This window comes from Heterobasidion irregulare, assembly GCF_000320585.1.
Source record: "Heterobasidion irregulare TC 32-1 unplaced genomic scaffold scaffold_06, whole genome shotgun sequence".
NCBI lineage: Eukaryota > Fungi > Basidiomycota > Agaricomycetes > Russulales > Bondarzewiaceae > Heterobasidion > Heterobasidion irregulare.
The window spans coordinates 1,937,194-1,961,927 of NW_009258202.1; the positions used below are offsets into that span (position 1 = coordinate 1,937,194).

The following is a 24,734-nucleotide window of genomic DNA, read 5'->3' on the forward strand; positions in this document are numbered from 1 at the left end:
TGTCACACGCAGGGACAGTCTTTTGGCACGGCGGATCCAGCCGCAGCAGTCCGACCCTCCATCTGTGTGTTTGTAGCTGTGCGCATGCCTTTCTGTCCAGGGCCACTCTCCCGAATCACGATCAGAGGGCGTGTGAGAACCGAGTCGCGCGGCAGTCCGCCTTCGCAGCGTACGTGTATGTACAGGCAGGCACCGCCCAACTCGCCCCCGACCTCGAGTCCTCGAGTCCTACAGCTTTGCTCGCGCGCCGACCAGGCCCTCGAGGTCGCGGTACTTGTAGTACAGCTTCAGCGAGCCCGGATTGGCGACCGTCCCGCTCGGCTGGATGTCCGCACCCGAGATGATCTGCTTCACGGCGATCTCGATCTTCTTGTTGTTCACGGTATACTGCACAGGAAACAAAGAAATAAAAAAGCGATTCAGCGTCGTCGTCGGTGTCGTCGGCGCCACCGCCGCCGCATTGCGGTGTGTCGAGGACGGCGCGGACGAACCGGGATTTCCTCGACCTCGAAGATGTATTTCGGGACGTGCCGCGCGCTCAGTGCCTTCCGGATCGCCTCGCGGATCGCCTGCTCGACGTCACCGGTGAGCCTGTGCCCCGCCCGCATCTTGATGAACAGGAGCACGCGCTCGTCCGTGTCCGTGGGGCGGCGCTGTCCCACGCATATCGAGTCGTCGATCAGCGCCGAAAACCGCTCGAGCACGGTGTAGATCTCGCCCGAGCCGAAGCGCACGCCCGAGGGATTCAGCACGCCGTCGCTGTAGAGCCAGAGCGCGCGCGTCAGCCGTGGAGAGAGCATAGGGGCATGGTAATCGGGTGCTGGTTACCTGCGACCGTAGATGACGAGACCGCGCGTGCGCGGGTTTACCGCGATGAAGTCGCCCTGGCGCCAGACCCCTGGCAGCACAAACGATTGGGCGAGAGCTGTGGCCTGCGCAGGACGCTACGTACCGGGATACACGTCGTAGTAAGCCTTCAGGAACTTGGTTCCCTTATCGTCGTCGCCCCAGAATCGCACGGGTATGGAGGGGTGCGGGCGAGTGCAGACCAGCTCGCCCGGTTGTCCGGTATGCTCGATGTTGTCGCCAAGCGGGCCGAACACCTCGACTTTCATGCCCAGAGCCTTGGCCTGTATTTCTGAGAGAGAAACTGGCGTGAGCGACGAGCGACGCTGGAACTGAGGCAGACATCTACCGCCCGCATATACCGGCAGCGTCGGCACGCTGGTGACGACTGCGGTAATGGATGGAGTCCACCGTATTAGCGAGATTAAGGAGCACGCGCAAATAACTCATTCTCACACGCAGCGCATATGTCGGTGCCCCCTGAGGAAGACACGATATGCTTCTTGGGTCCGAAAGAGGACTGCACCCATTCAAACATTGGAGACGTAAGAACTGCACCGGTGGACGCAATTGTGCGAAGGGCCTCGAATCGACCCAGGTCGACTACACAAACACCAGATGTGAGCACGTCATCAGCAATGCCCTATACAAGCCGGGAATCATTCACGAGGGTGGATACCCTGGCCTTGGACCTCGGCGAGGAAGCGCGGACTGGTGCCCAGCAGTGTTATTCTGGGCTGGGACGTCAGATGCGCTCTTTTAGAACCTTTGACACACAGTGGACTTGCCCCTCAGAATCGACGAACTTGAGGTACGCCTTGACGTCAGGGTAAAAAGGAGAACCGTCGTACAGAATAAGGCGCGCGCCGCACGAGAGGGCAGAGAGCATGTATGGCCACATCATCCAAGCCGTCTAAATGGGCATCAGGGACGTCTGAGTATGTGAATCTGGGAAAGAAGTTGTGTACCGTCGTGTATTGAAAATACGTGTCGTCGAGATCTAGACTGAAATGGATCGTCATGTCCTTCTTGCTTTGGACGAGCACACCCTGTAAACAAGGCAGATGGGGGCGAGATCTGGCGTCGGTCATATCTGAGATTGAAAAGTACGTACGCCGGCGGAATGAACGATGCATTTGGGAGGGCCGCTAGTGCCAGAAGAGTAAAGGATATACAACGGATGATTAAACGGAAGCTGTTCAAAGGTCAGGAGGTCGCCATCGCGCGCCGCCAAAAACGCAGAAAGCGAGATGCTGACCGAGATTGTTGACAGTCAATCTAGCTTTTCTGGATGAGGAAAAAAATAGGAGATCATACCCCTTCGGAATGTCGCTCAGAGCAGCACCATGCGTTTCGTTACCCGTCTTGACACTAGGCAGAAGGATGGCATGCTCAAGGCCGTGAGTGGTTAGATCTTTGGCTACGGCAGAGATCTTGGGTAGAAGATCGATTGTCTTTCCCGCATAGACCACCTCTGTTTCTGAGAAAAGCAACTTCGGGTTTATTTGGCGATAGCGATCTAATATCCCCTGTGATACGAAGCACGAGGTGAGAACATGAGAATGCGAAGGTCTCGAGCATGGTCTTACCTGAGTTCCCATGTCTGTTGCGGTCGAAGAGAATATCCCTCCGATGCTGGCCGTGGCTAGAGCAATGACAACCGCGGTCACATTGTTTGCGACAATCGCTATCAAAAGACGACGCGTGAGCTCATAGAACCAGAGAACAGGTCTTCAATATGGCTTGTCGCGGCCGGATACCGAGGAAGATTCAAGGCCCACGGGTGCTGCTCACCTGCGACTCGGTCGCCCACTTGCAAGCCTTTCGCCTTCATGGCGCCCGCCATCCCTTGGACCAGAGAGCGAAGCTGTCGAAAGCTGCAGGATGTGACCTTGCCGAGCTCACCCGTCGCCGTCAGGGCGATGGCATCGTCATTCCTCCACAAGAGATTCTCGGAATAATTCAACCTGGCACCAGGAAACCATACGGGAACCTCCTTGATATGACCCGTGATCATGATCTGAGGCACGAAGAGGTGAGCGTCTGCGGGCACAACAGTGACAGGAACGCAAACCTTTGTAGGAGGGGCGGAGTAGATGATGGCCAGAAACTGCCAGAGATCTTCCCAGAACGCGTAGTCTGAGACGGAGTACTCGTGCAAGTCGTGATAGTCCTCTGTACATCATATGGTGGATTCAAGGCAGGCATGCAGTCTGTGTGAACGTACTGAGGTTGAGGTTGCGATTCCTGTTGATCATGCGACGCAGGGCCTCCACCCTCGAGAGAGATGGTTGGATGGGGTTCCATATGAGGCGTGACTGGGAGAAGTGAGTGTCCATGGTGGGCTGAAGACGACGGACGTCAGCCAGCCCGGGGTTTATAAGGGCGAAGGTCTCAGCAAGGGATATTGGCTAGCCGGGGACTCCAGTCGGAGACGTAAACGAGGGCATCAGGTGACAGACAGCTGGTGACAGGAGAAAGCGAAGGAGGGATTCCCATGCTGGTGTCGACCGGGAGCCCTTGCGCCTTGCGCGACCGCGTCCCGAAACCACGTGTTGCACGTGCTCCGACGTGGTGGTCGTCCCGCACGAGTCTGGCGTGCACAGCGGAAACCCCACCTTCATCGCCATCTCTTGCGTCCGAAATACTTCGCGCACCTGCGCCTTTCATCTCTACAAAGACTTAGTCAAATAGCCTTCATGTCAGCGCCGGCCGCGCCCTCTTCAACAGCAACTCTCACTCTCCCATCGCCGACACCTCACGTCGCGCTCACCATGCAGAACGGGCACTCCGCCAACAGTCACCTCCCCGGGAGCTCTGACAGGGCACAGATCATAAACGACGAGAAGCAGTTTACGTTCGTACCCTTGCTCCGTCTCCGTCTTTCTGCGCTTGGCTGAGCGGCCGCACCTCTAGGACTGAACTCAACGCTCAGATTGAGCAGTGGGGCCTCCGGGACGTGGGCTTCGGCTACAACATTGTTTCGGTGTTCGGGTCACAGTCGACGGGGAAAAGTGCGTAGCTGCTACGGGCTCTCTACCTCTCCGACTCTCCGAGAGAGCTGGACCAGACCGCTAACGAATGATGGACGCGCGTACAGGTACGCTACTCAATCGACTATTCGGCACAAACTTCGACGTCATGGACGAAACAAAGCGACAGCAGACTACGAAGGGTACGTCTCCAGCTTGCACTGCTGTCACGTTGAGAATGCGCCTGCCCCTCTATTGATTCAAGCACACACACTCGGTGCTGGGACAGGGCAGCTTGACGCAGAGGCTTGCGCGATTCGATGTGATGCGCTATCCCCACTCTTTTCTTGACTGCATCGGTGTGTAGTGTGGGGCAAGCTGTCTATCACGTCTCCTTCACGTGAAGCGCATGCTTCTTTCGGAATTCACGGCGTGCGTAGTACGATGAGTCCAATGACGTTGTGCCATTGCAGGTATCTGGATGTGTAAAGGCCAAGACATGAACGTCATGGTCATGGATGTGGAGGGCACAGACGGGCGGGAGCGAGGCGAAGACCAGGTTTGTCGTAATTTCGGCTCCTCTCAGACGACGCTGAATATTTCGTAATGGCCTTTCTAGGATTTCGAGCGAAAATCTGCTCTCTTCTCTTTGGCATCTTCCGAAGTCCTTCTGGTTAACCTGTGGGAGCACCAGATCGGTCTGTACCAGGGTGCCAACATGGGCTTGCTGAAGACCGTCTTCGAAGTGAATCTCGGCCTCTTCGGGAAGAAGACTCAGGACAGGTATGTGTCCGCGGCCACACCGACCTGCTTCACGAAGAACTGAGCTTGTAACACACCTTAGCTCCAACCAACGTACCCTCTTACTATTTGTCATCCGCGACCACATCGGCACGACGCCGTTGGCCAATCTGCAAGCTACGCTGACCGCCGACCTGCAGCGCATCTGGGAAAGCCTGTCGAAACCTCCGGAGCTGCAGGATGTCAAGCTCTCTGACTACTTTGACCTCTCGTTCTCCGCGTTGCCGCATAAAATTCTGGCGGCGGATAAATTCGAGGAGGAGGTCAAGGCGATGAGACGGAGGTTTGTTGACAAGACGAAAGAAGACTACGTCTTCAAGTCCGCGTACCACAAGCGCATCCCGGCAGACGGCGTCGCCTTCTACATGGAGGGCATCTGGGTGCGTGGACTGCGAGCACTCAAGACGTAATTTGACACCGCATTTGTGCTGCAGGAACAAGTACAAACGAACAAGGATCTGGATCTGCCGACCCAGCAGGAGCTGCTGGCTCAATTCCGCTGCGACGAAATCTCCACCGGCGCGCTGGCCGAGTTCAACGAGCAGGCCAAGTCGCAGAAGCGGCCCGTCGAGGCGGGCAAAGTCATTCAAGGCCTGGGCGAAATGATGCGCACCTGGCGCACCCAAGCCTTATGTAAGTCCGCGCGCCGCGCCCAGACGAGCGAACGCTGAACGTGTTTTTTTTCTTGCACAGCGAGGTACGACCGTGACGCGTCGCGGTACCACCAAGGCGTCTACAAGCGCAAGCGCGCGGACCTCATCGCGGCGCTCGACTCGACGCTCTCGCCGCTCTTCGTCGGGCAGCTGAAGAACCTGCACAAGGCGAGCCTCGTCGCGTTCAAGAAGGAGATCCTGGACGGCATGCGCGTCGAGGGGTACAGCTTCGCGGACGTCGTGGGCAAGGCGCGCGGGCGGTGCGAGGCGCGGTTCGTCGAGGGCGCGAAGGAGGCGGTCGTCTCGGAGGAGGATGCGGCGTGGAACTGGGAGGAAGAGCTCGGGCTGCTGAGGGAGGAGGTCAGGAGCGTCGCGGACCAGCTCAGGAAGGACGAGACGAAGAAGATGGTGAACACCATCGAGGTGGGTGACGGTGTTGCGAGACGATGGGGCCTGTGCTGATGATCTGAATCGACAGCGCTCGTTCAAGAAGCAAATCTCGGAGCCCGTCGACCTCATCCTCAACAAGGCCGCCCCAGACATGTGGGACAGCGTCCTGCGGACGTTCAGAGACACGCTCGACAAGGCCGAGGCCAGCTACCTCGCCAAGGCAAAGAGTACGTTTTACAAACCGTCCCTCGATGCCCGACATCGCCTTGACGCGCTTTTCACGACAGGCTTCGACTGCACGGACGAGGAGAACGCGCTCGCGCTCGCGAGCCTCCGCAAGCGCGCGTGGCTCGCCCTGCGCGCCAAGGTCGACGAGCAGACGGCCGACAGCGTCATCCTCGGGAAGCTGCGCGCGTACTTCGAAGAGCGCTTCCGGTACGACGAGGCCGGCGTCCCGCGCGTGTGGAAGCCGGAAGACGACATCGACGGCGCGTTCAAGAAGGCGAAAGACCAGGTACGCCCTCCGACGGACTTCCTGCGGACGCTGTTTCGTTCGTCTCACGTGACCTCCGCCCGTGCAGACCCTGGAGCTCGTCCCCCTCTATTCCAAAATCGCGCCGACGGACCCCGCGCTCGCGTACGAGCCGCCCGCGGAGGGCGAGAGCGGCGCGCCGGAAGAGGAGTTCGACTACGCGGCGTCGCTCGTCGTGTTCACGGAGAGCAAGGCGCTCGAGCTCGGCGCGCGCTTCCGGCGCGACGCGGACGCGTACTACGTCGAGGCGAAGCGCAGCACGGTGTCGAGCGTCGCGCAGATCCCGTACTGGATGTACGGCGTGCTCGTCGTGCTCGGCTGGAACGAGGCGATGCTCGTGCTCTTCAACCCGTTCTACTTTGCGCTGACGCTCGTCATGCTCGCCAGCGCGTGCGTACCCGCCCTCTTCTCTCTCTCTCTCTCGCTCGCTCGCTTGCCGTCGTCCGCACGCTGACTGCCCTCGTTCCCGCCGTGCCCGCTCTAGATGGATCGCCATCCAGCTCCGGCTCGTCGGGCCGCTGCTCCAGCTCACAGGAACGATCGTGCACGAGGTCCGCACCCGCTCTCGCTCTCGCCTCGCCTCTCAATTTAATTTAATTTCATTCTATCTGTACCCCCGCGCAGGTCCGCCGCCAAGCAGAGACCCGCCTCCGCGAGCACTTCTCGGAGCCGATACAGGCGCAGGCCCGCGCGGCGCTGATCGCGCGCGACGGTGGCGACGACGGCGGCGACGGCGACGCCCGCGCGCCCGCGCCTCTCTGAGCCTGTGGAGTTCTTACGGAAGGAGGGTGCGCGAGTAGATAGCGGGGGTCGGGTCGGGTCGGGTCGCGTTACGCCTTGCGCGTGCTTCCGTTCGTTGGTCCGTTCGTTGGTTGGTTGGTTCGTTCGTTCGTTTAGACGCGCTGGGCGGCTGGCGCCCAGCCGCCGTGTATTTATCTTGCCTGCGCGGCGCCCCCACACACTCACACACACACTCACACACTCGCACACTCGCACTCACGCATACGCTCGTGCACACGGGGGCGCCTCGCGTGTAATTATCATGGATCGGACCGGACATGGACCGACGTGGGCGCGCGGCTGCGCGGCCGCGTCGCGCACCCCGTTGGGCTGAGGTGCGATGCGGCAGTGCGGTGGCCACAACTGAGTGAAACGGATGCAATTGAACGGGGCCCCGGAAACGCCCCTCCCCCCCCCCCAAAATCTGCCCGATCCACGTACGAAGGTAGCATGAACGCACGCGTACATGCACGCACGCACGCGTATGAATGATGGTAGATAGTAATACACTGGTCCTTCCGCTCCGTCGCCTTCGGCGGGCGCGGCACGACCCCCCAATCGCGCCGCGCGCGGCCACGGGCACGCACGCACGCACGCACGCTCAGCTGGCGCCGCAGATGGACAGCTCGCGCATCTCCTGCAGGACGCCCTCGACCTGCGCGTCGAGCTGGCCCGCGGCGTAGTCGTCGCGCACGCTATCGTCAAAGTACCTGTCGCGCGGGCGCGGGCGCGGGCGCAGGGAAGGGGCGGCGTCAGCCTGGGCTCGGGGCGCCCACGTCGAGGGAGACGGGGTTGGAGACGGGGTTGGAGACGGGGAGACGGTGCGCACCGCTGGACGCTGCTGAGCTTCTCGTAGCCCTCCTCCGCAAACTTGCACTGCATGCGGATCATGGCCTCGAAGCTCGGGTCGAAGTAGGGCACGCGCTGGTCGAGCAGCTGCGGGATCTCGGCGACGAGCTGCCCGTTGAGCATCTCGAACACCTCGCGTGCGTCGTCGAGCTCTTGCTGGGCCTGCGGTGGGGACGCGTGCGGATACGGACAGAAGGCGGTGAGAGCGTGCATGTGAGGGCAGAGCGTGGGGGGGGGGACGCACCTTTGGCAGCTTCGTCGGGTCGTCGCTCGGCTTCTCCGTGAGCTTGCGCGCCTTGCTGCGCGCCGAGTCAAAGTCGAGGAGCTGCGAGCCCACGAATGTCACGCGCGCCGCGCGGCGCGGGAGAGAAAGGGAGACGCGAGGGGGCGAAAGGGACGGACCTTCTTGTTGCGCTTCGCGATGTGCTCGTTGACGATGGGGAAGTAGGCGTTCATCTTTCCGAGGGGCTCCATGATGGTCGCGCGGTATGGGACGTCCTAGCGGCGGCGACGAGGGCGGCGATCAGCGCGGGCGCTCGACGCGACGCGACGCGGGGCGGGGAGAGAAAGCGGGGGAGCGCACCATCTCGCGGCCGATGCCGTTGTCGAGCTCCTCGACGTTGCGCTTGTAGGCGTGGGCGGCCATGGAGCCCTCGGAGGTGCGGTCTGCGGCGCCATAGAAGGTCTCGATGGTCTCGGCGAGGCGGAGCTGCGCCGCGGTCATCGCTGGGCACGCGCGCGCATACACGCGAGACACACACGGACACACGGACCCACGCAGACGGACATGGAGACGTGAGACAGCGTGCGTGCGTGCGTGCGAGCGAGCGAGCGAGCGAGGGAGGGCTGGGCGTCAGATTCGGCCGGCGGCAGGGACGGAGGGCAGGGGGTGATGGGGGTGATGGGGAGCGAGGACTGACCGCGCATGGCATCGAGGTAGCCCTTGCCGTCTTTCTGCAGGGCCTGGCACTCCTTCTCGAATCTAGGCACGGAGCGAGGCGGGGGAGCGAGAGCGGCGGCAGGGGTAACGTAAGGGGAGCGTGCGTCTGGAGTGGGAGAGAGCGCGGGACGCGGGACGCACTGTTTGTACTTCGCCTCCTCGGTGGCGAAGTCTTGGTCGACCGTGCGCTCGACCTGGCCTGCCTTTTGCAGGATCTGGGGGTGGGAGGAGGGTGGTGGTCAGGCGGGGGGTCGGAGTCGGGGACGGGGACGGGGGCGGGAAGCGTACGGTTGTGCCCGCCCTGTTCATGGACTTCTTGAATCTGGGGGGACGTCAGCGGCGGGAGCGGAGGACGGGTGGTGTGCGCGCACCCTGACCAGCTCATGTCGACGGTGGATGTGGGGAAAGGGAACGGGGAGAGGAGGGAGGGGGAGAGGCTGTCTGGCGGCCGAGTGCGGGTGGGAGTACGTCAGCAGTCTGTGCACGCGACGGGTCCGCTTTGGGACAGACACTGCAGATCCTCTCCCCGCGCAGGCCACAGCAGACCCGCCTTGCACTCGATGCACCTTCTGTTCTATGTCCACCGCCCGTCCACCGCCCTGATATCCCCTACCGTCGTCATTGCGCGCCCCCATCTGTCCACGTCATGGCCTCCACACTGCCATGGCTACCGGGCGCCCAGCGCGCCACCAGCGAGACTGTTCATGTAGAGGCGGCGGAATGCGAGGCCGGGGCATGCACGTTGGGGCACGCCCGAGCACGCATCGGGGCGCGGACACTTGGCATGGAATAGGCAGCCCTCTTCCCTTTCTCGTCGCCCAGCCCTCGCTATAAGTCCTCCGTGCCCTCCCCTGCCCTGCCCTGCCCCCTGTCCGTTCACTCGCCCATGCTCTGAGTCTCCGCCCGTCCCCATGTCCGTCCCCCACCCCGTGCCCCCCGCCCTCCTCCTCGCCATCCCCACTCTCTCCCTCGTCCTGCTCTCCATCCAGCTCTCCACCTTCCTTCGCTCCCGCTCTCTGCACCACTCACGACCCCCCCGCTCTCTCTTCGCCCATCGCCGCTCTGCCGCCTTCATACTCGCGTCCCTCGCTCTCCTCGCTCTCCTCTCCGCCGCCCTCGGTCTCTCCGCCTTCGCGATCCGCGCCCAAAACCCTTCCCGCTCGGCCGACCACGCCCTCGCCAGCCAGATCGCCCTCGCGTGTCTTAAATTTGAGCGTGCGTAGCCCCCGCTCTCGCTCTCTCGCAGAGCCTCACCTCGAGCGCAGTCGGTGCCGTTGTAATATACCTCCTCAACCACCGTGCCCTGGTCGAGCCCATCTCGCCCTCCACCTTCCTTGACTTTAATCGCATCCGCCTCTCCTCCATCGTCCTCGCCCTCCTTCTCACGTCCTGTAAGTCGCGCTCCTCACTCCTTCCCCTTCTCCCCCTCACCGCCCGCCAAGGTACCATCGCTTCCGTCGTGATACCCGCTCTCCACTCCCCCTACCCCGCAGCCGCCCTCCCCGCCCTCCTCTGGTTCCTCTTCCTCTGCCCCGCCCTCACCTTCTCCGATCTCCTTTACTTTCGCTCTCGCGCCCGCGCGTTCCGCACCCACGTCGACCCGCCCGGCTCGGGGCGCCTCTCGGCCGTCTGGCTCGCCCTCGGCGTCGCACAGGTCGCCGCCGTCCTCTCCGCCGCGTTCTCCGCCGCCCCGCCGGGCGACGACGCCCTCCGCGTCCCCGCAGCGCTCTTCACAGTCTTGTGGGCCGTGTTCACCTCGCTCGCGTCCCACGGTGCGTGTCCTTCTCCCCCCCGCTCGCTGTTGACGAGCTCACCGTGCTCTCGATCCAGCCCTCTTCTTCCTCCCCACCCACTCGCCCACCGCGCTCCCCCTCCACTCCTCCCCACCGCTCCCGCGCCCAGCCCCTGCCTGGCGCCCGCACTCGTCTCGCCCGCACTCGGCCCGCCCGCCCTCGTCGTCGCGCCCGCTCTCGCCCGCGTCCGTGCAGACAATGACGTCGGAGGACTTTACGCACCTGCACGACCCGTTCGCGTCGCCCCCGCCGCTCTCGCCCGCGCTGCACCCGCACCCGCAGTCCCCGCGGCAGTCGTACCGCTACAGCACGCCGCTCCCGTTCGCGTTTCCGCCGACGCCGCCGCCCGACGGAACTTCGTCGTCGCCGCGCCCGCAGGGGCGCGCGGGGCGGAGGGCGCAGAGCATGCGCGCGGGGTTCCGCGGGGGACGGCCGGGGGGCACGCGCCCGCGCGTGCAGAAGAAGGGGTCGGCGCGGCCGCTCGTGCCGCTTGCGTCGGTGTCGTCGTCGTCGCAGGACAGCACGTACGGGTCGGGCGACGGCGAGGGCGAGGGCGAGGAGGACGCGTTTGGGGACGGGGGGTACGCTGGGCACGTGGCCCACGCGGGACTCGGGGGCGGGGTCGGGCTGGGGCTCGAGCTGGGGCCAAGGGTGGGGGAGATGGGGGAGGCGAGGCGCGCGGGGGCGGGCGGAGGTGGGGACGAGGAGGATGCGGACGGGTTTGCGTTTGTGCATGGGAGCGCGCGGGAGGAGGCGCGGCTGACGCAGGTGCTGTTGCGCACGCTGGAGGAGGCGGGCGCGGGCGCGGCGGGCGGAGGGGGCGAGAGGCGGCGGTGAGGGACCGTACGTACTCTACCGCGCATCTTCGCACCACGCGTCTCGCCCGGAGCCGTCCGTCGACAGTCTCGTGTATGTACTTTTAGGGAAAATTATCATTATTGTTGTGGTTGGTACGTTGATCGCCGGGGTGTCCATTAGGAGTGCTCGCAGGGCCGGCGGTGCTCGATGGCGGGCGAGCGCTCAATCAGGACTTATCTGGGCCTGTACTGGAGCTTGGGAGGCAGCTCGATGGGTGGCCCGCCGTGCCAGGTCGGGTGGGGGCTCGGACGATCGTGTCCCCCCTGGGGCTCTGGGCCGTGGGGTGTCGAGAACGGAGCGCCAGGGGTCGCTGCTTCGGGACGCGCGAGTGGCGCTCGGTGGCGTCAGTGCGATTGCGATCCCTCGAGCAGGGTTGGGCGGGGACAGTCGAGTTCACGGGCCGAGCAAGACGCCAGACGCGCCCACAAATTAGTCTATACCGTATCCACACACACTCCACACACGCGCGCGCGCGCGCCGTCTATCCGACAACGCCACAAAAGTGGGAAAAGAAAAAAAAAGGACGGAGGGGAGGGACGGAGGGACGGAGGGCCCGCCGCGCGGCCCGCCTCTCAAAACGCGGCCCAGCTCCACATCGCGAGCGCAACGAGCACGACGCTCGAACACAACAACCGCGCCTCCTCCCCCGCCGCGCTGCGCTCCACCAGCAGCCCCGCGATCCCCGCGATCCCCGCGCGCCCCGCGCCGCCCCGCCCGGGGTGCCCCGTCGGCCGCATCTCGACCGCGTAGCGCGCGACCGCCCACGCGCCGCGCCCCGCCGCTCGCCCCGCCCACGCCCACGCGCCGCGCCGCCGCCGCCGCTCGGAGACGCGCAGCGCGATCGGCAGCCCGTGGTGGTCCGTCGCGAGCTCAAAGTCGGCCGCCTCGCGCACGCCCGGGCCCAGCGCCGCCTCCGTGCCCGCCTCCGTGCCCACCCCCGCGCTCGCCTCCGCGCCGTACATGCCCAACATGGAGGAGCGCGCGGGGGTGGGCGCGGCGAGGGCGTGCGCGCCCGAGGCGGCGGTGAACTGCACGGAGAAGGCGCGCAGGCGCGGGTTCGTGCGCGCGAGCGTCGCGCCGCACTGCGCGAGGGGCTCTTCGGCGGGGGACTTGATGATGCGCAGCGTGAGCGAGGTCAGCTTGCACAGCGGGCGGATCGTGCGCGAGAATGCGTCCTTTGCCGGCGGCGGCGCGCGGGCGCGTCAGTCGAGACGGGAGACGGGAGACGGGAGACGGGAGAAGATGCGCGGGGGGGCGGGGCGGGGCGGGACTCACGATGGTGAAGGAGGGCTTGCGCGCGCAGGTGAGGTCGAGGTGCTGCAGGTGCGGGCACGCGGCGACGAGCGTGCGCAGCATCCCGCCGTTGTCGTACCCGTGCTCGAGCACGAACGCGATCGTGAGCGACGCGAGCGCGGGCAGCGTCTGCAGCACGCCCGCGACCGCGAGCGGCGTGCTCTCGCGCAGCAATATCGGGTCCGTCACGCACAGCGCGCGCAGCGCAGCGCGATGCGGGAGCGCCTGCACCTGGTCGAGCGTCCCGCTGAACGCGGCGACGCCCGCGAGCGCGCCGCGGTGCACGGCCGCGAGCAGGTCCGGCGCGGACACGCTCGGCTGGTACCCGAGCAGGTGCAGCTGCTCGAGCGCGCGGTGCTCCTCCAAAAAGGTGATGAACGGGCGCTTCGCGGCCGGGTTCACCGCGCTGTGCCAGTCGAGCACGATGTCGCCCAGCACGAGCTTGCGCAGCAGCGGCCAGCGCCCGCGCGTCAGCCGGTGCGCGTCCACTGGGTTTTCGGGCGAGATCCCGTCGAGCACGAGCTCGCGCAGGCGCGGGCAGCGCTTGATCAGCATCTCCCATAGGCGGTGGTAGCCTGGGATCGGGTCCTCTGCGGGGGACGGTGAGCGACACACACAAGACAAACGGACGGACGGACGGCACGCGCCTCGCGACATGGCGAAATGCTGCAGGTAGAACCCGCTCTTGAACGTGAGGGAGAACCCCTCGAGGTCGCTAAAGTCGTAAAGCTGTGCAAGGAGACGGGATGGGCGCGCGGACAGCGCGCAGGGAGGCAAGCACGTACATGGCTCGTCGCGGAGGGCATCACCGAGCCTAGCGTCGTCCCAACATAGGCAAGTCGCGTGCAGCTGTCGCGGCACCCGCACCGATGAGGCGCCCGGCGGCACGGAAAGCGGGGACGAGACACTCACAAGACGCGCAGCGCGAACCACATGTCGTCGTTCGGCGGCAGCTCCTCGCCGTCCCACCAGAACGAGTGCAGCACCTCAAGCGCGACCGCTGCCTTGCGCACGGCCGCCGAGGCGCGGTAGCCGTCGCCGAGCGCCCTGCGCCCGCGCAGCGCGCGCGCGGGGTCGTGCGCGGTGCCGGGCGGGTCGGGGCTCACGCGCAGCCGGCGGACGTGCCGCGCGCGGTGCGGGTGGCGGAAGAGCATGTCGAGCGTCGTCGTGCACTGCTCGACGCCGCGCACGGAGACGGACGCGTAGAGCGCGGGCGTGAGGTGCTCGTAGATCCGCGCGGACTGCGGTCCCCGCGCCAAGGCCGTTGGCGAGGCGGACGGACAGGTTCGTGGGTGCGAGCGCGGGGGTGTTGGCGGCGGCGGCGGCGAGGCAGGCGAGATGGGAAGGGGAAAGACGTCATTGTCGATCTCTGGGTTAGTAGACGATGGGGGCTGCTTGCCGTCAGACACAGATGCAGGATCTCGGCGGGGCAGGGCAGGTAAGAGGCGATCTCGAGGAGGACGTCGCCGGGGACGGATTCCATGGTGGTGATGGGGGTGGTAGAGGTGTTGGGGGTAGAGGCGGAGGTGGAGAAGCGGAGCGGTAACCACCGTGCGCCAGTAGGCCTTAGGGCCGAAGGCGCCCGGGCTTTCGAGGCGGCGCTCTCCTGCATGACGCGACCACCCCTGTCTCACGGAAATGGCAGAGCACCCGTGGGTGTCGAGTTCAGCGCGACCCTCTCAGCCTAAATACCATCCACTGAGCTTCTACAGCTCCTTCCGCCCGTCTTGACGCCCCCTGATCACCCATCGGCAGTGCAGCTGATCCCGCCGCTTCAGGCTTCAGCTGATCATCATAGCAGGCGGTTCACCGCTCAGCGGCAGCCCGACGGTCTTCTTCTAGGCTTCTATTCAAATCACGGAGAGCTACCACGACAAGTACCCGCAAAGTACACACGTATTAGAAACAATAACAGAGCCTGTCAACGGTCCCGCATCAGCCCTGTTCGTACGTCCCCTCGACAGCGCTCAACGCTCAGTACCTGTTCCCGCAGGACGAGGTATCACAGGGGGGTCAATAAAGGGAGTAGGTGCGTATTCGGCATGACAAGGTGATGCCGCGCGTTTTGAATGATGGTGATGGCGATGGCGATGGAGATGGAGATGATGGAGGGATGCCGTCGAGAACACGGGTCGACGTTTTGGGGATCAAGATGGACGGACGGAGAGCATCAATGGAAGATGACAAAGACGCGCGCGAAAAGGGTAATGGCGGGGGTGCAAATGGATCACGACCTGAGACCGGTCAGCTTTTGTTCCATTCCGACGAGACGCGAGCCGATGCACGGGAGACGAGAGAAACGAAGACGCACATCTTATACTCCACGACCGTCTCTGGCTCGTCGCCGCATTGGTATCCGATCGTGATATCGAGGTCTCGGTTGTTCCGCGCGTTCGGCGAGCACTTCAACGTGCCCTTGATCGACTGGCCTTCCGAGATCGTGAGCGTCGAGGGCGTGTAGAAGACAGTTTGCCTACGGTGCGAAACGCAAGGTCAGAATTTCGTGCCAGCGAAGAAAAAAAACAGGAGGACATACTTCCAATGGGTATACTTCGCGTGGGGCCCGGTCGAGAACTGTACCTTTTTGTGTGTGCAGTCGAACGAAACGTCAAACCACGCGAGGAAGGCATGTACATCTGGCATATACGTGAGCAACGAAAGGTGAGTGGGATTCCGAATCAGACGTACAGTCGTTACGCGTTGCCTTCAATTCAAAGGCCGCGGAGAAATCCAGATCCTCTTTCTTTGCGGTCGTAAGGTCTATATGCTGAGGACAGTAAAAAATCAGTCAACGGAGCTTGTGACGTTTGGGGTAAAATCGCACCTTGATGAGGTATGGGTTCGACACGACTGACTTCAGTTCGACGGTGTCCACCAAAGGCTCCCTCAATGCAATGTCCTTGATGCACGAGTAGTCGAACCCGTAGACGTCGTCCCAGACTGGGCCATCCGCAAACGGATTAACATCTTCAAAGAACCGAACGAGGAGATACGCGACACACAGTTGATCTTCTCCTCCTTGTATTCCTGGTCCTCGATGGCAGCAAGATAGAGCATCGCGTGATCGGGGAAGATAAGGCCTCCGGGCTTAAGATACTTGTCGCGGGCGAGCAGAACGGTGTCGAGCATGGACTCGTACAGCAGGAAGTAGCCCATCCACTCCGAGATGATGATGTCGAACTCTTGGATGGGGAGCACAGCTTCTTCGAGTTTGCCCTTGACGAGGGTGATGACTGAGGATTGTGCGAAATCGATTAACATCAACGCAAACGGACAGCGTTCCTCCCACGGTGCGAGGATGCTCACCGTCCGAGAGCCCATTCGCCGCGACGATTTTGACAGCTTGATCGATGATGTTCGACATGTCGATCTACACAACACAAACGCACCCGAACGAGGAAATTTGACAAAGCGGTCCTGGAAGGGAACAAGGCACTGCTACGTACCCCGACGACCTGCTTTGCGCCCGCTTTGGCAGCGAACATACTGAGAATACCAGTTCCGCATCCGACGTCGAGGACGGTTTTGTCTTTGAACAGGTGCGCGTTGTTCACGATCGCGGAGCGGTAGGAGAGCGTGCGGACTTTGTCCTTGAGCATCTCTTCGTGAATACCTGCGGAAGCACGATGTGAATATGAGGGGAACCATCCAAGCAGTGACTTGATATGTCATGATCTTAATCGTGCGAAACGCAGACGTACCAAAGTGCGCGTACGAGTCGGCATAGCTGTCGAAGAAAGATGCGATGAGTCTCTTTTTTAAATGACGGATGTTTCGGAAGAGTGAACGCGGAATAGACAGAGCCTGTGCGGAACAAAGGGCAAAGAGCGACGGCACATACTAATCCCTGGATGTCATGCTCTCTTGATGACCAGAAGAAGAAGCGCCGTCCATATTGTTTTATTGATCGTGAGGAGCGGCTGAGTTCAAGTTGAGTCGATAGAATCCGACGTCGAGCAGAGGGAAGGGGAAGATGGGAGAGGGAGGATAAGGGTAGAAGGCAGCCACTTCCAAAAAACGACTGCAAGAGAAAAGAAAAAAACCGATCGCATCTCGGTCTCGCACGTGATGCTGATTTGACCTCAGATGACTAAGCCTATCTTCCAACTCGAGCCCAGCTCAGGTGTGGAGTGGAGTGCTGCGGATCCGCCTAACAGGGATGTTCACTGCCTCTTGCTTGCTACTGCTTGCGTGGACGGCCAGTCCAGTCATCCTGACACACCCATCCATTTGATTTCACCCGTCCCTTATATACCGGCAAAGGAGAGCGCAGTCATGATCAACAAAGACGCAGACGACATGGTGCGTAGTCCAGCGACCGCCAGTTCTTGTGCCCTTACTTACCCCACGTTCCTAGACGAATACCTACAATAACGTTGCTCCCTTGACTGCGATAGAGAGCCCACCAACCTACGAGCATGCGACTGGCAGCTCTAATACGGATGGCGGAGGTAAGCAGTCGCCTTTTTTCCGCCTCTTCCGTTGCTCCAGCCTTACATTGTTCGAATTCAGTAGTATACACCGCCCCAAAGCCTAATACGCCTCTACCGCAGAGCGCCGTCGATGTAAAGCTACCTCTTCCTGTGGGACTCCCAGGTCCCCATCCGCCGATGGCCTACGAAGCAGTCTTGGGCGCCGGGCCCTCGATGGGCCCAACTTCGGTCTATCACTATATCCACCCCATCACCGGCGACCGTGTCATTTCACTACTTCCGCCCAACGACCCCAAGATGGTCTGTCTTCAGGAAGGGGTGCATGTGAGGGAGACACGGTACGGGATCTTAGGTGCGTCGCTTCCCAATTCTCCATATATCCTCACGTCGATGATTAAATTAACGCTTTAATACAGGCGTTCTGGCCGCGGTATTCTGGTTCCCGCTTGGCATTGGCCTCTGCCTTTTGGACAGAAAGATCACGTGTAAACGGTGCGGGGCAGTAATTGAGGACGGTTTGTGCAGCTGAATTTTTCGGCTCGGAGTGTATGGACATCTGTGTATTTCTGCGTGTAAGCATCTTCTTGGCTTGGCTTATTGTATAACATTCTTCCTCCACCTTTCTACCATCGCGCGCGCCGATATGCACAGTTCGCACGGTTTCATCGCCTTTGATCACCGCAGTAACTCAGTTGAGCCCCCAAACATCATCCTCAGGGATGCGATCCAAAGTGCCGGCATCAGTGACTCCTTCTCTCACCGTGACTTACAAAGAACATTTATTTGGGATCTGGAACTTGCTCTCCAAGCTCTCCACCGGCGGTGCCAAATATGTATGTGTTTTGGGATCGTGCGATTCGCTTGGGAGGCTGATTGAATGCTTCCCAATCTGCCTATCCCCGCTACACATTCAGGCCATGGTCATGGGCGCTCGATGACATGATCTGTCGAAAATTCGCCTGTATACCCGCCTTTACTCAAAGCGGACTGAGCCCATTCATGACGATGCCCGCAAGTCAAAAACTTGGGTTCGCGAAATGGCGCAGAGAGCAAAGCTTCCCCACGGAAGGGTTGGCCGGAGAAAATAGTTTTACACTCTTTGGCAGGAACTTGACAGCTCTCGACTTCTCCAAAGCTTCATCTGGCGATGTGCCCCCAGTCATGGGCATTTTTTCCGGAAGGCATGGAAACAGCCGACATGCCAGGCTCTGAAACATTGTGGAAGGAAGGCCGTAAAAAATGACCGGTGGGAGTCGCAAGTGAATTGCCGTGCACGAGGCTTCTGCGTGGCCCTGCGACTAGGCGAGATCCACAAGAGGACCCCCATATATCTAGCCAAACGTATGATTTTCCCACGGTAGTACGAGGGCGCGCAGCGCCCAAGCTCTGATTTTTCCCAGTAGTTTGAGGACCCAGATTTTGTCCGAGGACTCGACCCTTTTTTGGGGGTATGATACGGTCAGAATCTGGGAACCTACACGGAGCTAGGTCGGAACTTGAATGACACTTATTTATGTAAAGCCCACCAGGGCCGCCAAGAGGCGGTGAAAATTGTGTTCGATGATCTGTAGAGATTTAGAGGAAATGCGACGATCTGTATTTTTTATTGAGTATGCAAACTGCATGCTACGACCCGGGTGCGTTTGGCGCATCGTGTATCAACGAAAATGCATGTTATGGGATGACGTGTATCATGAAGCTCGAACGCTCAATCGCTCCACGTAAGTCGAGACAAAAACGTGTTGCGGTACTAGAACCAGATGGAAGCCAAGAAAAATTGATTCTGAAGAATAAAAAGAGACCTTTTTTTTGGATGAGGGGCTAAGCAAGTTTTTTTTTTCCAAAAATGGCAACCGTTTTGCGGATGTCTGCTGAGGCCATGAGGTGCCAAGGGGTGACAATATGTAAGATAAATACTGTCGCATCACTTCGTCGAGTATCAAGCCCACAGCATCGGGCCACAGATAAGGGAGGATGCCCGAGGGAGCCAAAACGTGTATTACAAACAGAAAACCATATGAGATTGCTGGAGATCTGGTTGCCAGACGAATTTACGTTTGCATTCTGAGCTTTGTAACGGCGTTGCGGGAGCGGGTCTATGTAGGTCGATATATAGTAAAGGGTTCTGAGTACTGAGATCTGAGAAGCGAAAGGAAGCCGGAACAGAGTGCGAAGGAACAGAAAACGTGCGCGAGGAGCGTTAGTTCATTCCGGAGCGGAAAGGCTGTCGGGATGCCGGAATCGGGAGATTAACATTTGGCGATATGACATGCAGCTGTCAGCGCACGTGGGAGAGATGGAAGGACAGATTTAAGCACTTCCTTGCCGAACGCGCATGACGGAGACCTCCGAGATTCAGGGAAGCTGAGGCCACAGAGAAATACTCACTTACGAACGGACAAGTCGAGGATCGTTGTGATGGTTTGGGAGCTTTCCCTCAAGAGGAACAAAGTCCACAGCCCACGTGGGGAAAAGAAGAGATCGTGACACCAGCTGTGTGACGTGACGATCATTGTGAAGGAGCCCTGGCTAGGGACAACCGTGATACTCTCCGAACTCTCCAGCCCTCCCTCCACTATTCCTCTCTCGCACTCAACCTTTCGCCTTGGATCCCCCACGCCATCTGCTCTGTCCTATGAGCTACTCCGACCGCAACCATCTCTTTCTCGATCCCTTCGCTCCAAACAATTCGAAGAGATCTTTCCATCCCCAAGGCCAGCTTAACACCGACCAGCCTAGCACCCCCGAATTCTCCCCAACCGTCCGTGCTCCTCTTGCAACAATCGACCAGAAAATTCTGCCCCATATTATAGATCACATGGCCTCACCATCTCACCCCCAATCTTCCTCAAGCCCTGCCCAGGATCTTACCTCTAACGCAGCCAATTTAATCGGCAAGCCCATCATGATTAGACGCCCCTCTTCTACCGTAGAGGATACTGCCTACTCGAGCAGCAGCTCTCAGCGCTCCGTTCAGCGCAAGCGCTCCCAGTAAGTCCAGTGCCCAAATTGCTTTGGACAGCCCTTTTATCTTGGAAGCTACCGTATCCTTTTCCGGCTCTTCTATTTCTTCCGCCTTCTTATACGTTCGTCTTGTGTGATCAAATCTTTTAGCGGTATCAGACGGTATCATGATCAGATGCTCCTGCCGTCTGATGCCAGTGCCATGACATTTTCCGGTCCACGGTTGCGGTATTTTTTACCTTCCTGGACCTATGTCATTTATTTCGATAATGTCTTTTCGCCACGTACTGCCAGTACCATCCCTCTGAGGTAGCAAGCATCTCCCCGCAGGTGCTTGTCTTCCCCTTTGCTTCACGAGGCTTTTACGACAAATGCACCCTTCGTGCGGGCCAGTGGACAGCATTTCGTCAGAGTATACCTCAATTCCCTTCGTAATCGCAGAAAATGCCGTTGGCCTATTACTTACATGGATGGTGGAATCACCTCCTTTGTCGGGACCGAGATTCTCGGCAAGCTGTTCTTAGAATTGTTTCAAAGCACGGGCAAATAAACCCGACTAGATGGCCAAAACGCCTCGTTCATCTCTTATTTCTCTGCTATTATTCCGTTTCGCCTTTTCTTTTTTGCATAAAGTCCCCTTCTGAACTCTCTTTTCGCATTACTCAACACTCATGACACGCTTGCTTCCTTGTATACCTTCAGATCGCACATGGCGAGCCCAACACGTCCACTGCCCTATCCCCCAAGCAAGCCTGCACGCCGCCCCTTACACACGCACACTCAATCTGTATCCCCTTCCGTGTCCTCCCGGCGCACCTCTCTGCCAGCCCTCCACCTTCACCCACCCACGACTCGTGCTACCACCCTCGCTTCAGCAACCTCCACAAAAGCCATGGCGGACGATGCAGAAAACATGAACATCAATGATTATTATACTTACTCCGCCCTTTCGACGTATACGTTCGGCGCAGCAAGCACGCCGCCTCGTGCACCACACGGCACAGATACTCTGAGCCCCCTCACCGTCGCGCCCGGCGCCGAGGGTAGCGGTATAGGTAGCCGAGATCGCACACCTCGACATTCGATTGTTCACATGAGTGACGGCGACGAAGATGACGAAGAGGTCGTGCGCCGAAACAGAGCAAAGATGCGCGCCATCGATGATGGCCAGCGGAGGCCTTCTCTACCCACCAACGTTTATTCCACTTCAAGACCTCTGAACGACTCCGTTATCGATCTATCGGAATCTGTGCGCGAGCGGCCGACAGGCACCGCTGCCAGAGAAGATGCTGAACATAAATCTCGTCGAGGTGTAACCGATTCTGATGCCGGCCATGATTCAGGAGCGTTGGATACGGACGTTGAGCTCGAACAACTTGCACCTGATACCGCTTCTCAACACACCTTTGGCCGCCGTGACCGACGCCCTCAGGGGTCTCGAGCATCTGCGTCGCGGGTGCCGTGGGATCTCAGCTCAGACTCTGAGTCGGACGCGGAACGCCAGTATGAGTCGTACGTGGTCGATCCCGCAAAACGCAGCAAGTATGGTGCGTCACCGGTCACGTTCGCTCACACGCTTATGAGCGACGAGGACGAAACACTGTCTGCCACTTCTGAAAATAATACCTCACTCTCCATCATTGCCGGCGGCCGACGTCCCAGCCTTCCTGTCGCGATACCTGGGCGCACGCCACCTGCCAGCGCGTTGGGCTTCGACCTCGGTGACGACGGTATGCGCGAACGCGAGGGGAGCATCGCAACACTTCGACGTCCGAGCCGCAGTCTTGACGATGATCTCCGGGCGTTCAACGCGGGTGCGACGGTCGCCGGTGCTCTTGCGACTAGCGAGCCTGTGTCGCAGTTGGACTGGCGTGCGTTTGAGCAGGAAGTCGAGATGAACCGCCAGCAGCCGCCACAAGAAGCTGGGAACGTATACGAAGGATTGAATTTGGACTACATCTTGTCTGCGGGCATCCCGGGCTCACGGCGATCCTCCAACTCATTTATGATGCCACTCCCACTTCCTGTGCCGCCAGGCAAAGGCAAAGGGAAAGAGAAGCGCAAAGACAAAGGAAAAGACAAGGAGAAACGTAAACTGAAGGACGACGCTGCTGGTGAGCCCAGTTTTGGTCCTCGCTTAACATGTCCAAATCAGGTTTAATTGAACTTTTCTTCTTAGCACTGGCCCTCGGAGAGTGGGCGAGCGCCGCTGGCCCGGCTTCTGCATCTGCTTTCGCGGAGATTGCACCATGGGCAATGTCAGGAGAAGGACGCAGGCCAAGTACGGTGACGCTGGGCGATGATACGTTCACGGGCCACGTCAAAAAATTCGATGCAGGTTACGATCAGAGGAGGGCCGAGTGGACTTTCAAGCGGGAGCTTTCGACAGGTCCATCGTTGGATGCAGCGTTGAAGAAACGAGACGACAATAGCGGCTCTGGCAGCCCAAACGTTCAAGAAGTCTGGAGGTGCGCGCAAATTGGTAGGATTCGGCTGGATCGATTATCGGTGGGGACATGTAAGTCATATCACCTTGTGCCTTGAGGCTTGTACATATCTTCGCCTTCGCGTTTGTTTCAGCTGACCCAACCAAGCCACCTCAACAACGCCTGAACGTACAATTCACCACTGACAGCTCTTCCCGAAACACGCTCGGCGGCCCCAGCAGCATAGTCCACAAGCATTCGAAAGCAGCAGCATTTTCAATCTTCCGGAGTTACGGCATCCTGGGACATCGCAGCGCAGAAGGACTCCAATCACAGGCTGCCGGCCCTCATGGAAGCCTACCCACCTCGAGCAGTGTCCTTCTGGCGTTAAAGCGCGTTCAGGAGCAATATACCAGCACCAAGTCGACGAAGCTTCTCAGTACCCATGGCCTGCTTGAAGAAAAGAAGGGCGACGAAAATAAGACCAAGGAACGAGCTTTGGATTCCAGGAGGCATGCGCAGACACTTCCCATCACACCATCGGGCCCTATTGTGCCTCGCATCGGACAACAAATTATCCCTCGAGGCGCGGCCGCATCTAAGCTTACTCGACCTTCCACCTCATCGTCTGTAGCGGACAGTCAGGCTGCATCTACTTCTGGGCATTCGTCCTTTGACGTCACGCGCACAACCGAATCGGCCACCTCCCATGCGAGCACTGAGGCCATTTCTCGCACGACACCCGAAGCACAGCTATCTCTTACCCACATGGCATCGTCCACCACGCATGCGGACTCGAACGACAGTGATTCTGATGACTTGAACGCTCAGGTCGCAACACGAACTTCTCATGCCGAAGCATTTGCCACCCTTGATCGTGAATCTTTGGAACAGTACCGCACACGACACTTGCACTTGGCTGAGACACCACCGTCTGTGACCGGCTGGCTGAAACGCCTGCGTGGCCCGTTGTCTGCCACCCGCTCTGCACAACCGAACTTCAATCCTCCGTGGATGACGCTAGCGCCGCGCACTACTCAGGAGCAGCAAGAGCTGGTGATCCAGAACCTCAACGAATCGTTCAAGGATGTTGGATTGCTTCCTTCCTACAGGAAGAAGGGCGGCACAGGGTCCGGAAGAAAGGGTCGTAGCAAGGCGGGCGACGTATTGGCTCAGGTCCCCGAAGACTCACTATACATGCTTTTGCCCCTCTGGCCCCGTGAAACAGACCCAGTCAGCACAAACGTGGAGCCGGTTGGCGATCGCTATTACCTGTCTCCAATAGAAGAACGGCTGTATCTACTGGTCTATTACGTTCCCTTCGCGGATCGCAGCGGAGGCACCGGTGGTGGTGGAGGGTCTTCCGGCAAGAAACGCTCGCGCTCTGTGACTCGTCGCGGCGAGCCTGGTCATTCTCCTCATCTTAGCAGCCGGTCGGTTGTCCTCACCGCCTTCCGTGCCATCGCTCGGCTCGTCACGTACGTAGACCTTCGGGGATCAGGCGTACGTTTGCCCAGTCGTGGAATGGCGGTCTCTGGTCCGTTGGCAGCAGCGGTGCGCGGAATCCCGTCTGCGAGCCTGCGGGACGTCCACCATGGCGAATACGTCATTGCAGTCTGCCAGAAGCGAGATCACGGCGTGGAGATCGTGCCAGAAGGTTTGGAAAAGTTGGGCTTATGTGAGCCGAGGACGCAGGCAACGGTGTTTGCTGGCGCGGGAGGGGTAGCGCACCCGGCGATGCAGGTGCGGGATCCGGACATGGATGCGATGAATGCGGACCCGCAGCCGTTGACGGCAATTGGGAGGGCGGCGGTCGAGATGGTGTGGTTGGGGTGCATGGCTGTCACGAGCTTTCAAGGATATTAGGCTCTGAAGCGCCTGGTCCTACGTTGAGAGAGAAATGGACAGGTATGGACATAGATGACGGCACGAAAATTCACTGACTCAGGGTCAGCAATGAGAGATTACGACCACCATCACCTTCCTTCTGTTTTCACCAGGCTCTGTATACCCGAATCTGTACACATTATGGAAAGCGGGGAGAAATCCCGGCTGGATATGTCTTCGACTACTTACACACTGAGTATTTTCAGCTACGTTAACCACTGGTATCGATAAATGTACAGTGTAGGGAGCGTGGTAGGATAGAACGTCCTTTGTATTTTTTTCGCTTGCGAATATTCCCGTATGATTCATTTGGCTGT

The 24,734-nt window shown here is 60.0% G+C and overlaps 8 protein-coding genes across 8 annotated transcripts; 4 read left to right on the top strand and 4 right to left on the bottom strand.

The window, feature by feature from the left end:
* Positions 1–115: 115 nt before the first annotated feature.
* Positions 116–3,185, bottom strand: HETIRDRAFT_459502 (uncharacterized protein; the record flags this gene model as incomplete). Its single annotated transcript, XM_009549366.1, has 15 exons — positions 116–387; positions 492–759; positions 829–898; positions 953–1,138; positions 1,196–1,234; positions 1,303–1,449; positions 1,514–1,578; positions 1,653–1,759; positions 1,815–1,895; positions 1,961–2,099; positions 2,164–2,375; positions 2,436–2,533; positions 2,641–2,866; positions 2,921–3,021; positions 3,074–3,185. The coding sequence occupies 15 exons, from the start codon at positions 3,183–3,185 to the stop codon at positions 229–231; spliced, it is 2,010 nt and encodes a 669-aa protein (XP_009547661.1). The 3' UTR covers positions 116–228.
* Positions 3,186–3,471: 286 nt separating this feature from the next.
* Positions 3,472–7,252, top strand: HETIRDRAFT_410153 (uncharacterized protein). The gene is made up of 13 exons (XM_009549367.1): positions 3,472–3,703; positions 3,763–3,860; positions 3,947–4,021; positions 4,292–4,377; positions 4,438–4,601; positions 4,663–4,999; positions 5,054–5,252; positions 5,313–5,695; positions 5,751–5,889; positions 5,950–6,176; positions 6,244–6,584; positions 6,679–6,745; positions 6,819–7,252. Exons 1-13 carry the CDS (start codon positions 3,621–3,623, stop codon positions 6,954–6,956), a joined length of 2,337 nt encoding a protein of 778 aa, XP_009547662.1. The 5' UTR covers positions 3,472–3,620; the 3' UTR covers positions 6,957–7,252.
* Positions 7,253–7,339: 87 nt separating this feature from the next.
* HETIRDRAFT_155003 (uncharacterized protein) lies at positions 7,340–9,148 on the bottom strand (the record flags this gene model as incomplete). The annotated part of the gene is made up of 9 exons (XM_009549368.1): positions 7,340–7,684; positions 7,804–7,985; positions 8,068–8,148; positions 8,226–8,321; positions 8,407–8,549; positions 8,744–8,805; positions 8,905–8,978; positions 9,052–9,085; positions 9,135–9,148. The coding sequence occupies 9 exons, from the start codon at positions 9,146–9,148 to the stop codon at positions 7,576–7,578; spliced, it is 795 nt and encodes a 264-aa protein (XP_009547663.1). The 3' UTR covers positions 7,340–7,575.
* Positions 9,149–9,391: 243 nt separating this feature from the next.
* On the top strand, positions 9,392–11,847 carry HETIRDRAFT_459505 (uncharacterized protein; the record flags this gene model as incomplete). Its single annotated transcript, XM_009549369.1, has 5 exons — positions 9,392–9,978; positions 10,029–10,154; positions 10,206–10,535; positions 10,594–11,389; positions 11,535–11,847. Exons 1-5 carry the CDS (start codon positions 9,675–9,677, stop codon positions 11,845–11,847), a joined length of 1,869 nt encoding a protein of 622 aa, XP_009547664.1. The 5' UTR covers positions 9,392–9,674.
* On the bottom strand, positions 11,809–14,319 carry HETIRDRAFT_434843 (uncharacterized protein; the record flags this gene model as incomplete). The annotated part of the gene is made up of 6 exons (XM_009549370.1): positions 11,809–12,589; positions 12,690–13,297; positions 13,346–13,436; positions 13,493–13,556; positions 13,620–13,948; positions 14,170–14,319. 6 exons carry the CDS (start codon positions 14,317–14,319, stop codon positions 11,987–11,989), a joined length of 1,845 nt encoding a protein of 614 aa, XP_009547665.1. The 3' UTR covers positions 11,809–11,986.
* A 175-nt stretch (positions 14,320–14,494) lies between these two features.
* Positions 14,495–16,700, bottom strand: HETIRDRAFT_440563 (uncharacterized protein). The gene is made up of 10 exons (XM_009549371.1): positions 16,549–16,700; positions 16,409–16,434; positions 16,154–16,320; positions 16,014–16,077; positions 15,710–15,940; positions 15,532–15,647; positions 15,396–15,474; positions 15,244–15,343; positions 15,019–15,180; positions 14,495–14,688 (listed from the first exon to the last, which is right to left on the bottom strand). The coding sequence occupies exons 1-10, from the start codon at positions 16,599–16,601 to the stop codon at positions 14,682–14,684; spliced, it is 1,005 nt and encodes a 334-aa protein (XP_009547666.1). The 5' UTR covers positions 16,602–16,700; the 3' UTR covers positions 14,495–14,681.
* Positions 16,701–16,986: 286 nt separating this feature from the next.
* On the top strand, positions 16,987–17,669 carry HETIRDRAFT_62039 (uncharacterized protein; the record flags this gene model as incomplete). Its single annotated transcript, XM_009548682.1, has 4 exons — positions 16,987–17,009; positions 17,065–17,158; positions 17,220–17,492; positions 17,557–17,669. The coding sequence occupies exons 1-4, from the start codon at positions 17,007–17,009 to the stop codon at positions 17,667–17,669; spliced, it is 483 nt and encodes a 160-aa protein (XP_009546977.1). The 5' UTR covers positions 16,987–17,006.
* Positions 17,670–20,996: 3,327 nt separating this feature from the next.
* HETIRDRAFT_150642 (uncharacterized protein) lies at positions 20,997–24,396 on the top strand (the record flags this gene model as incomplete). Its single annotated transcript, XM_009549372.1, has 3 exons — positions 20,997–22,218; positions 22,284–22,622; positions 22,685–24,396. 3 exons carry the CDS (start codon positions 20,997–20,999, stop codon positions 24,394–24,396), a joined length of 3,273 nt encoding a protein of 1,090 aa, XP_009547667.1.
* Positions 24,397–24,734: the final 338 nt, after the last annotated feature.

Excerpts from the sequence above, each read along its gene's own strand:
- HETIRDRAFT_410153 (XM_009549367.1), top strand. The coding sequence starts at position 3,621 with ATGCAGAACGGGCACTCCGCCAACAGTCACCTCCCCGGGAGCTCTGAC. Across the intron at positions 3,704-3,762 it reads AACGACGAGAAGCAGTTTAC|GACTGAACTCAACGCTCAGA; the intron begins GTTCGTACCCTT and ends CCGCACCTCTAG. Across the intron at positions 5,890-5,949 it reads CTACCTCGCCAAGGCAAAGA|GCTTCGACTGCACGGACGAG; the intron begins GTACGTTTTACA and ends TTTTCACGACAG.
- HETIRDRAFT_440563 (XM_009549371.1), bottom strand. The coding sequence starts at position 16,601 with ATGGACGGCGCTTCTTCTTCTGGTCATCAAGAGAGCATGACATCCAGG. Across the intron at positions 16,321-16,408 it reads CGACTCGTACGCGCACTTTG|GTATTCACGAAGAGATGCTC; the intron begins GTACGTCTGCGT and ends GTGCTTCCGCAG. Across the intron at positions 15,941-16,013 it reads GGCGAATGGGCTCTCGGACG|TCATCACCCTCGTCAAGGGC; the intron begins GTGAGCATCCTC and ends CACAATCCTCAG.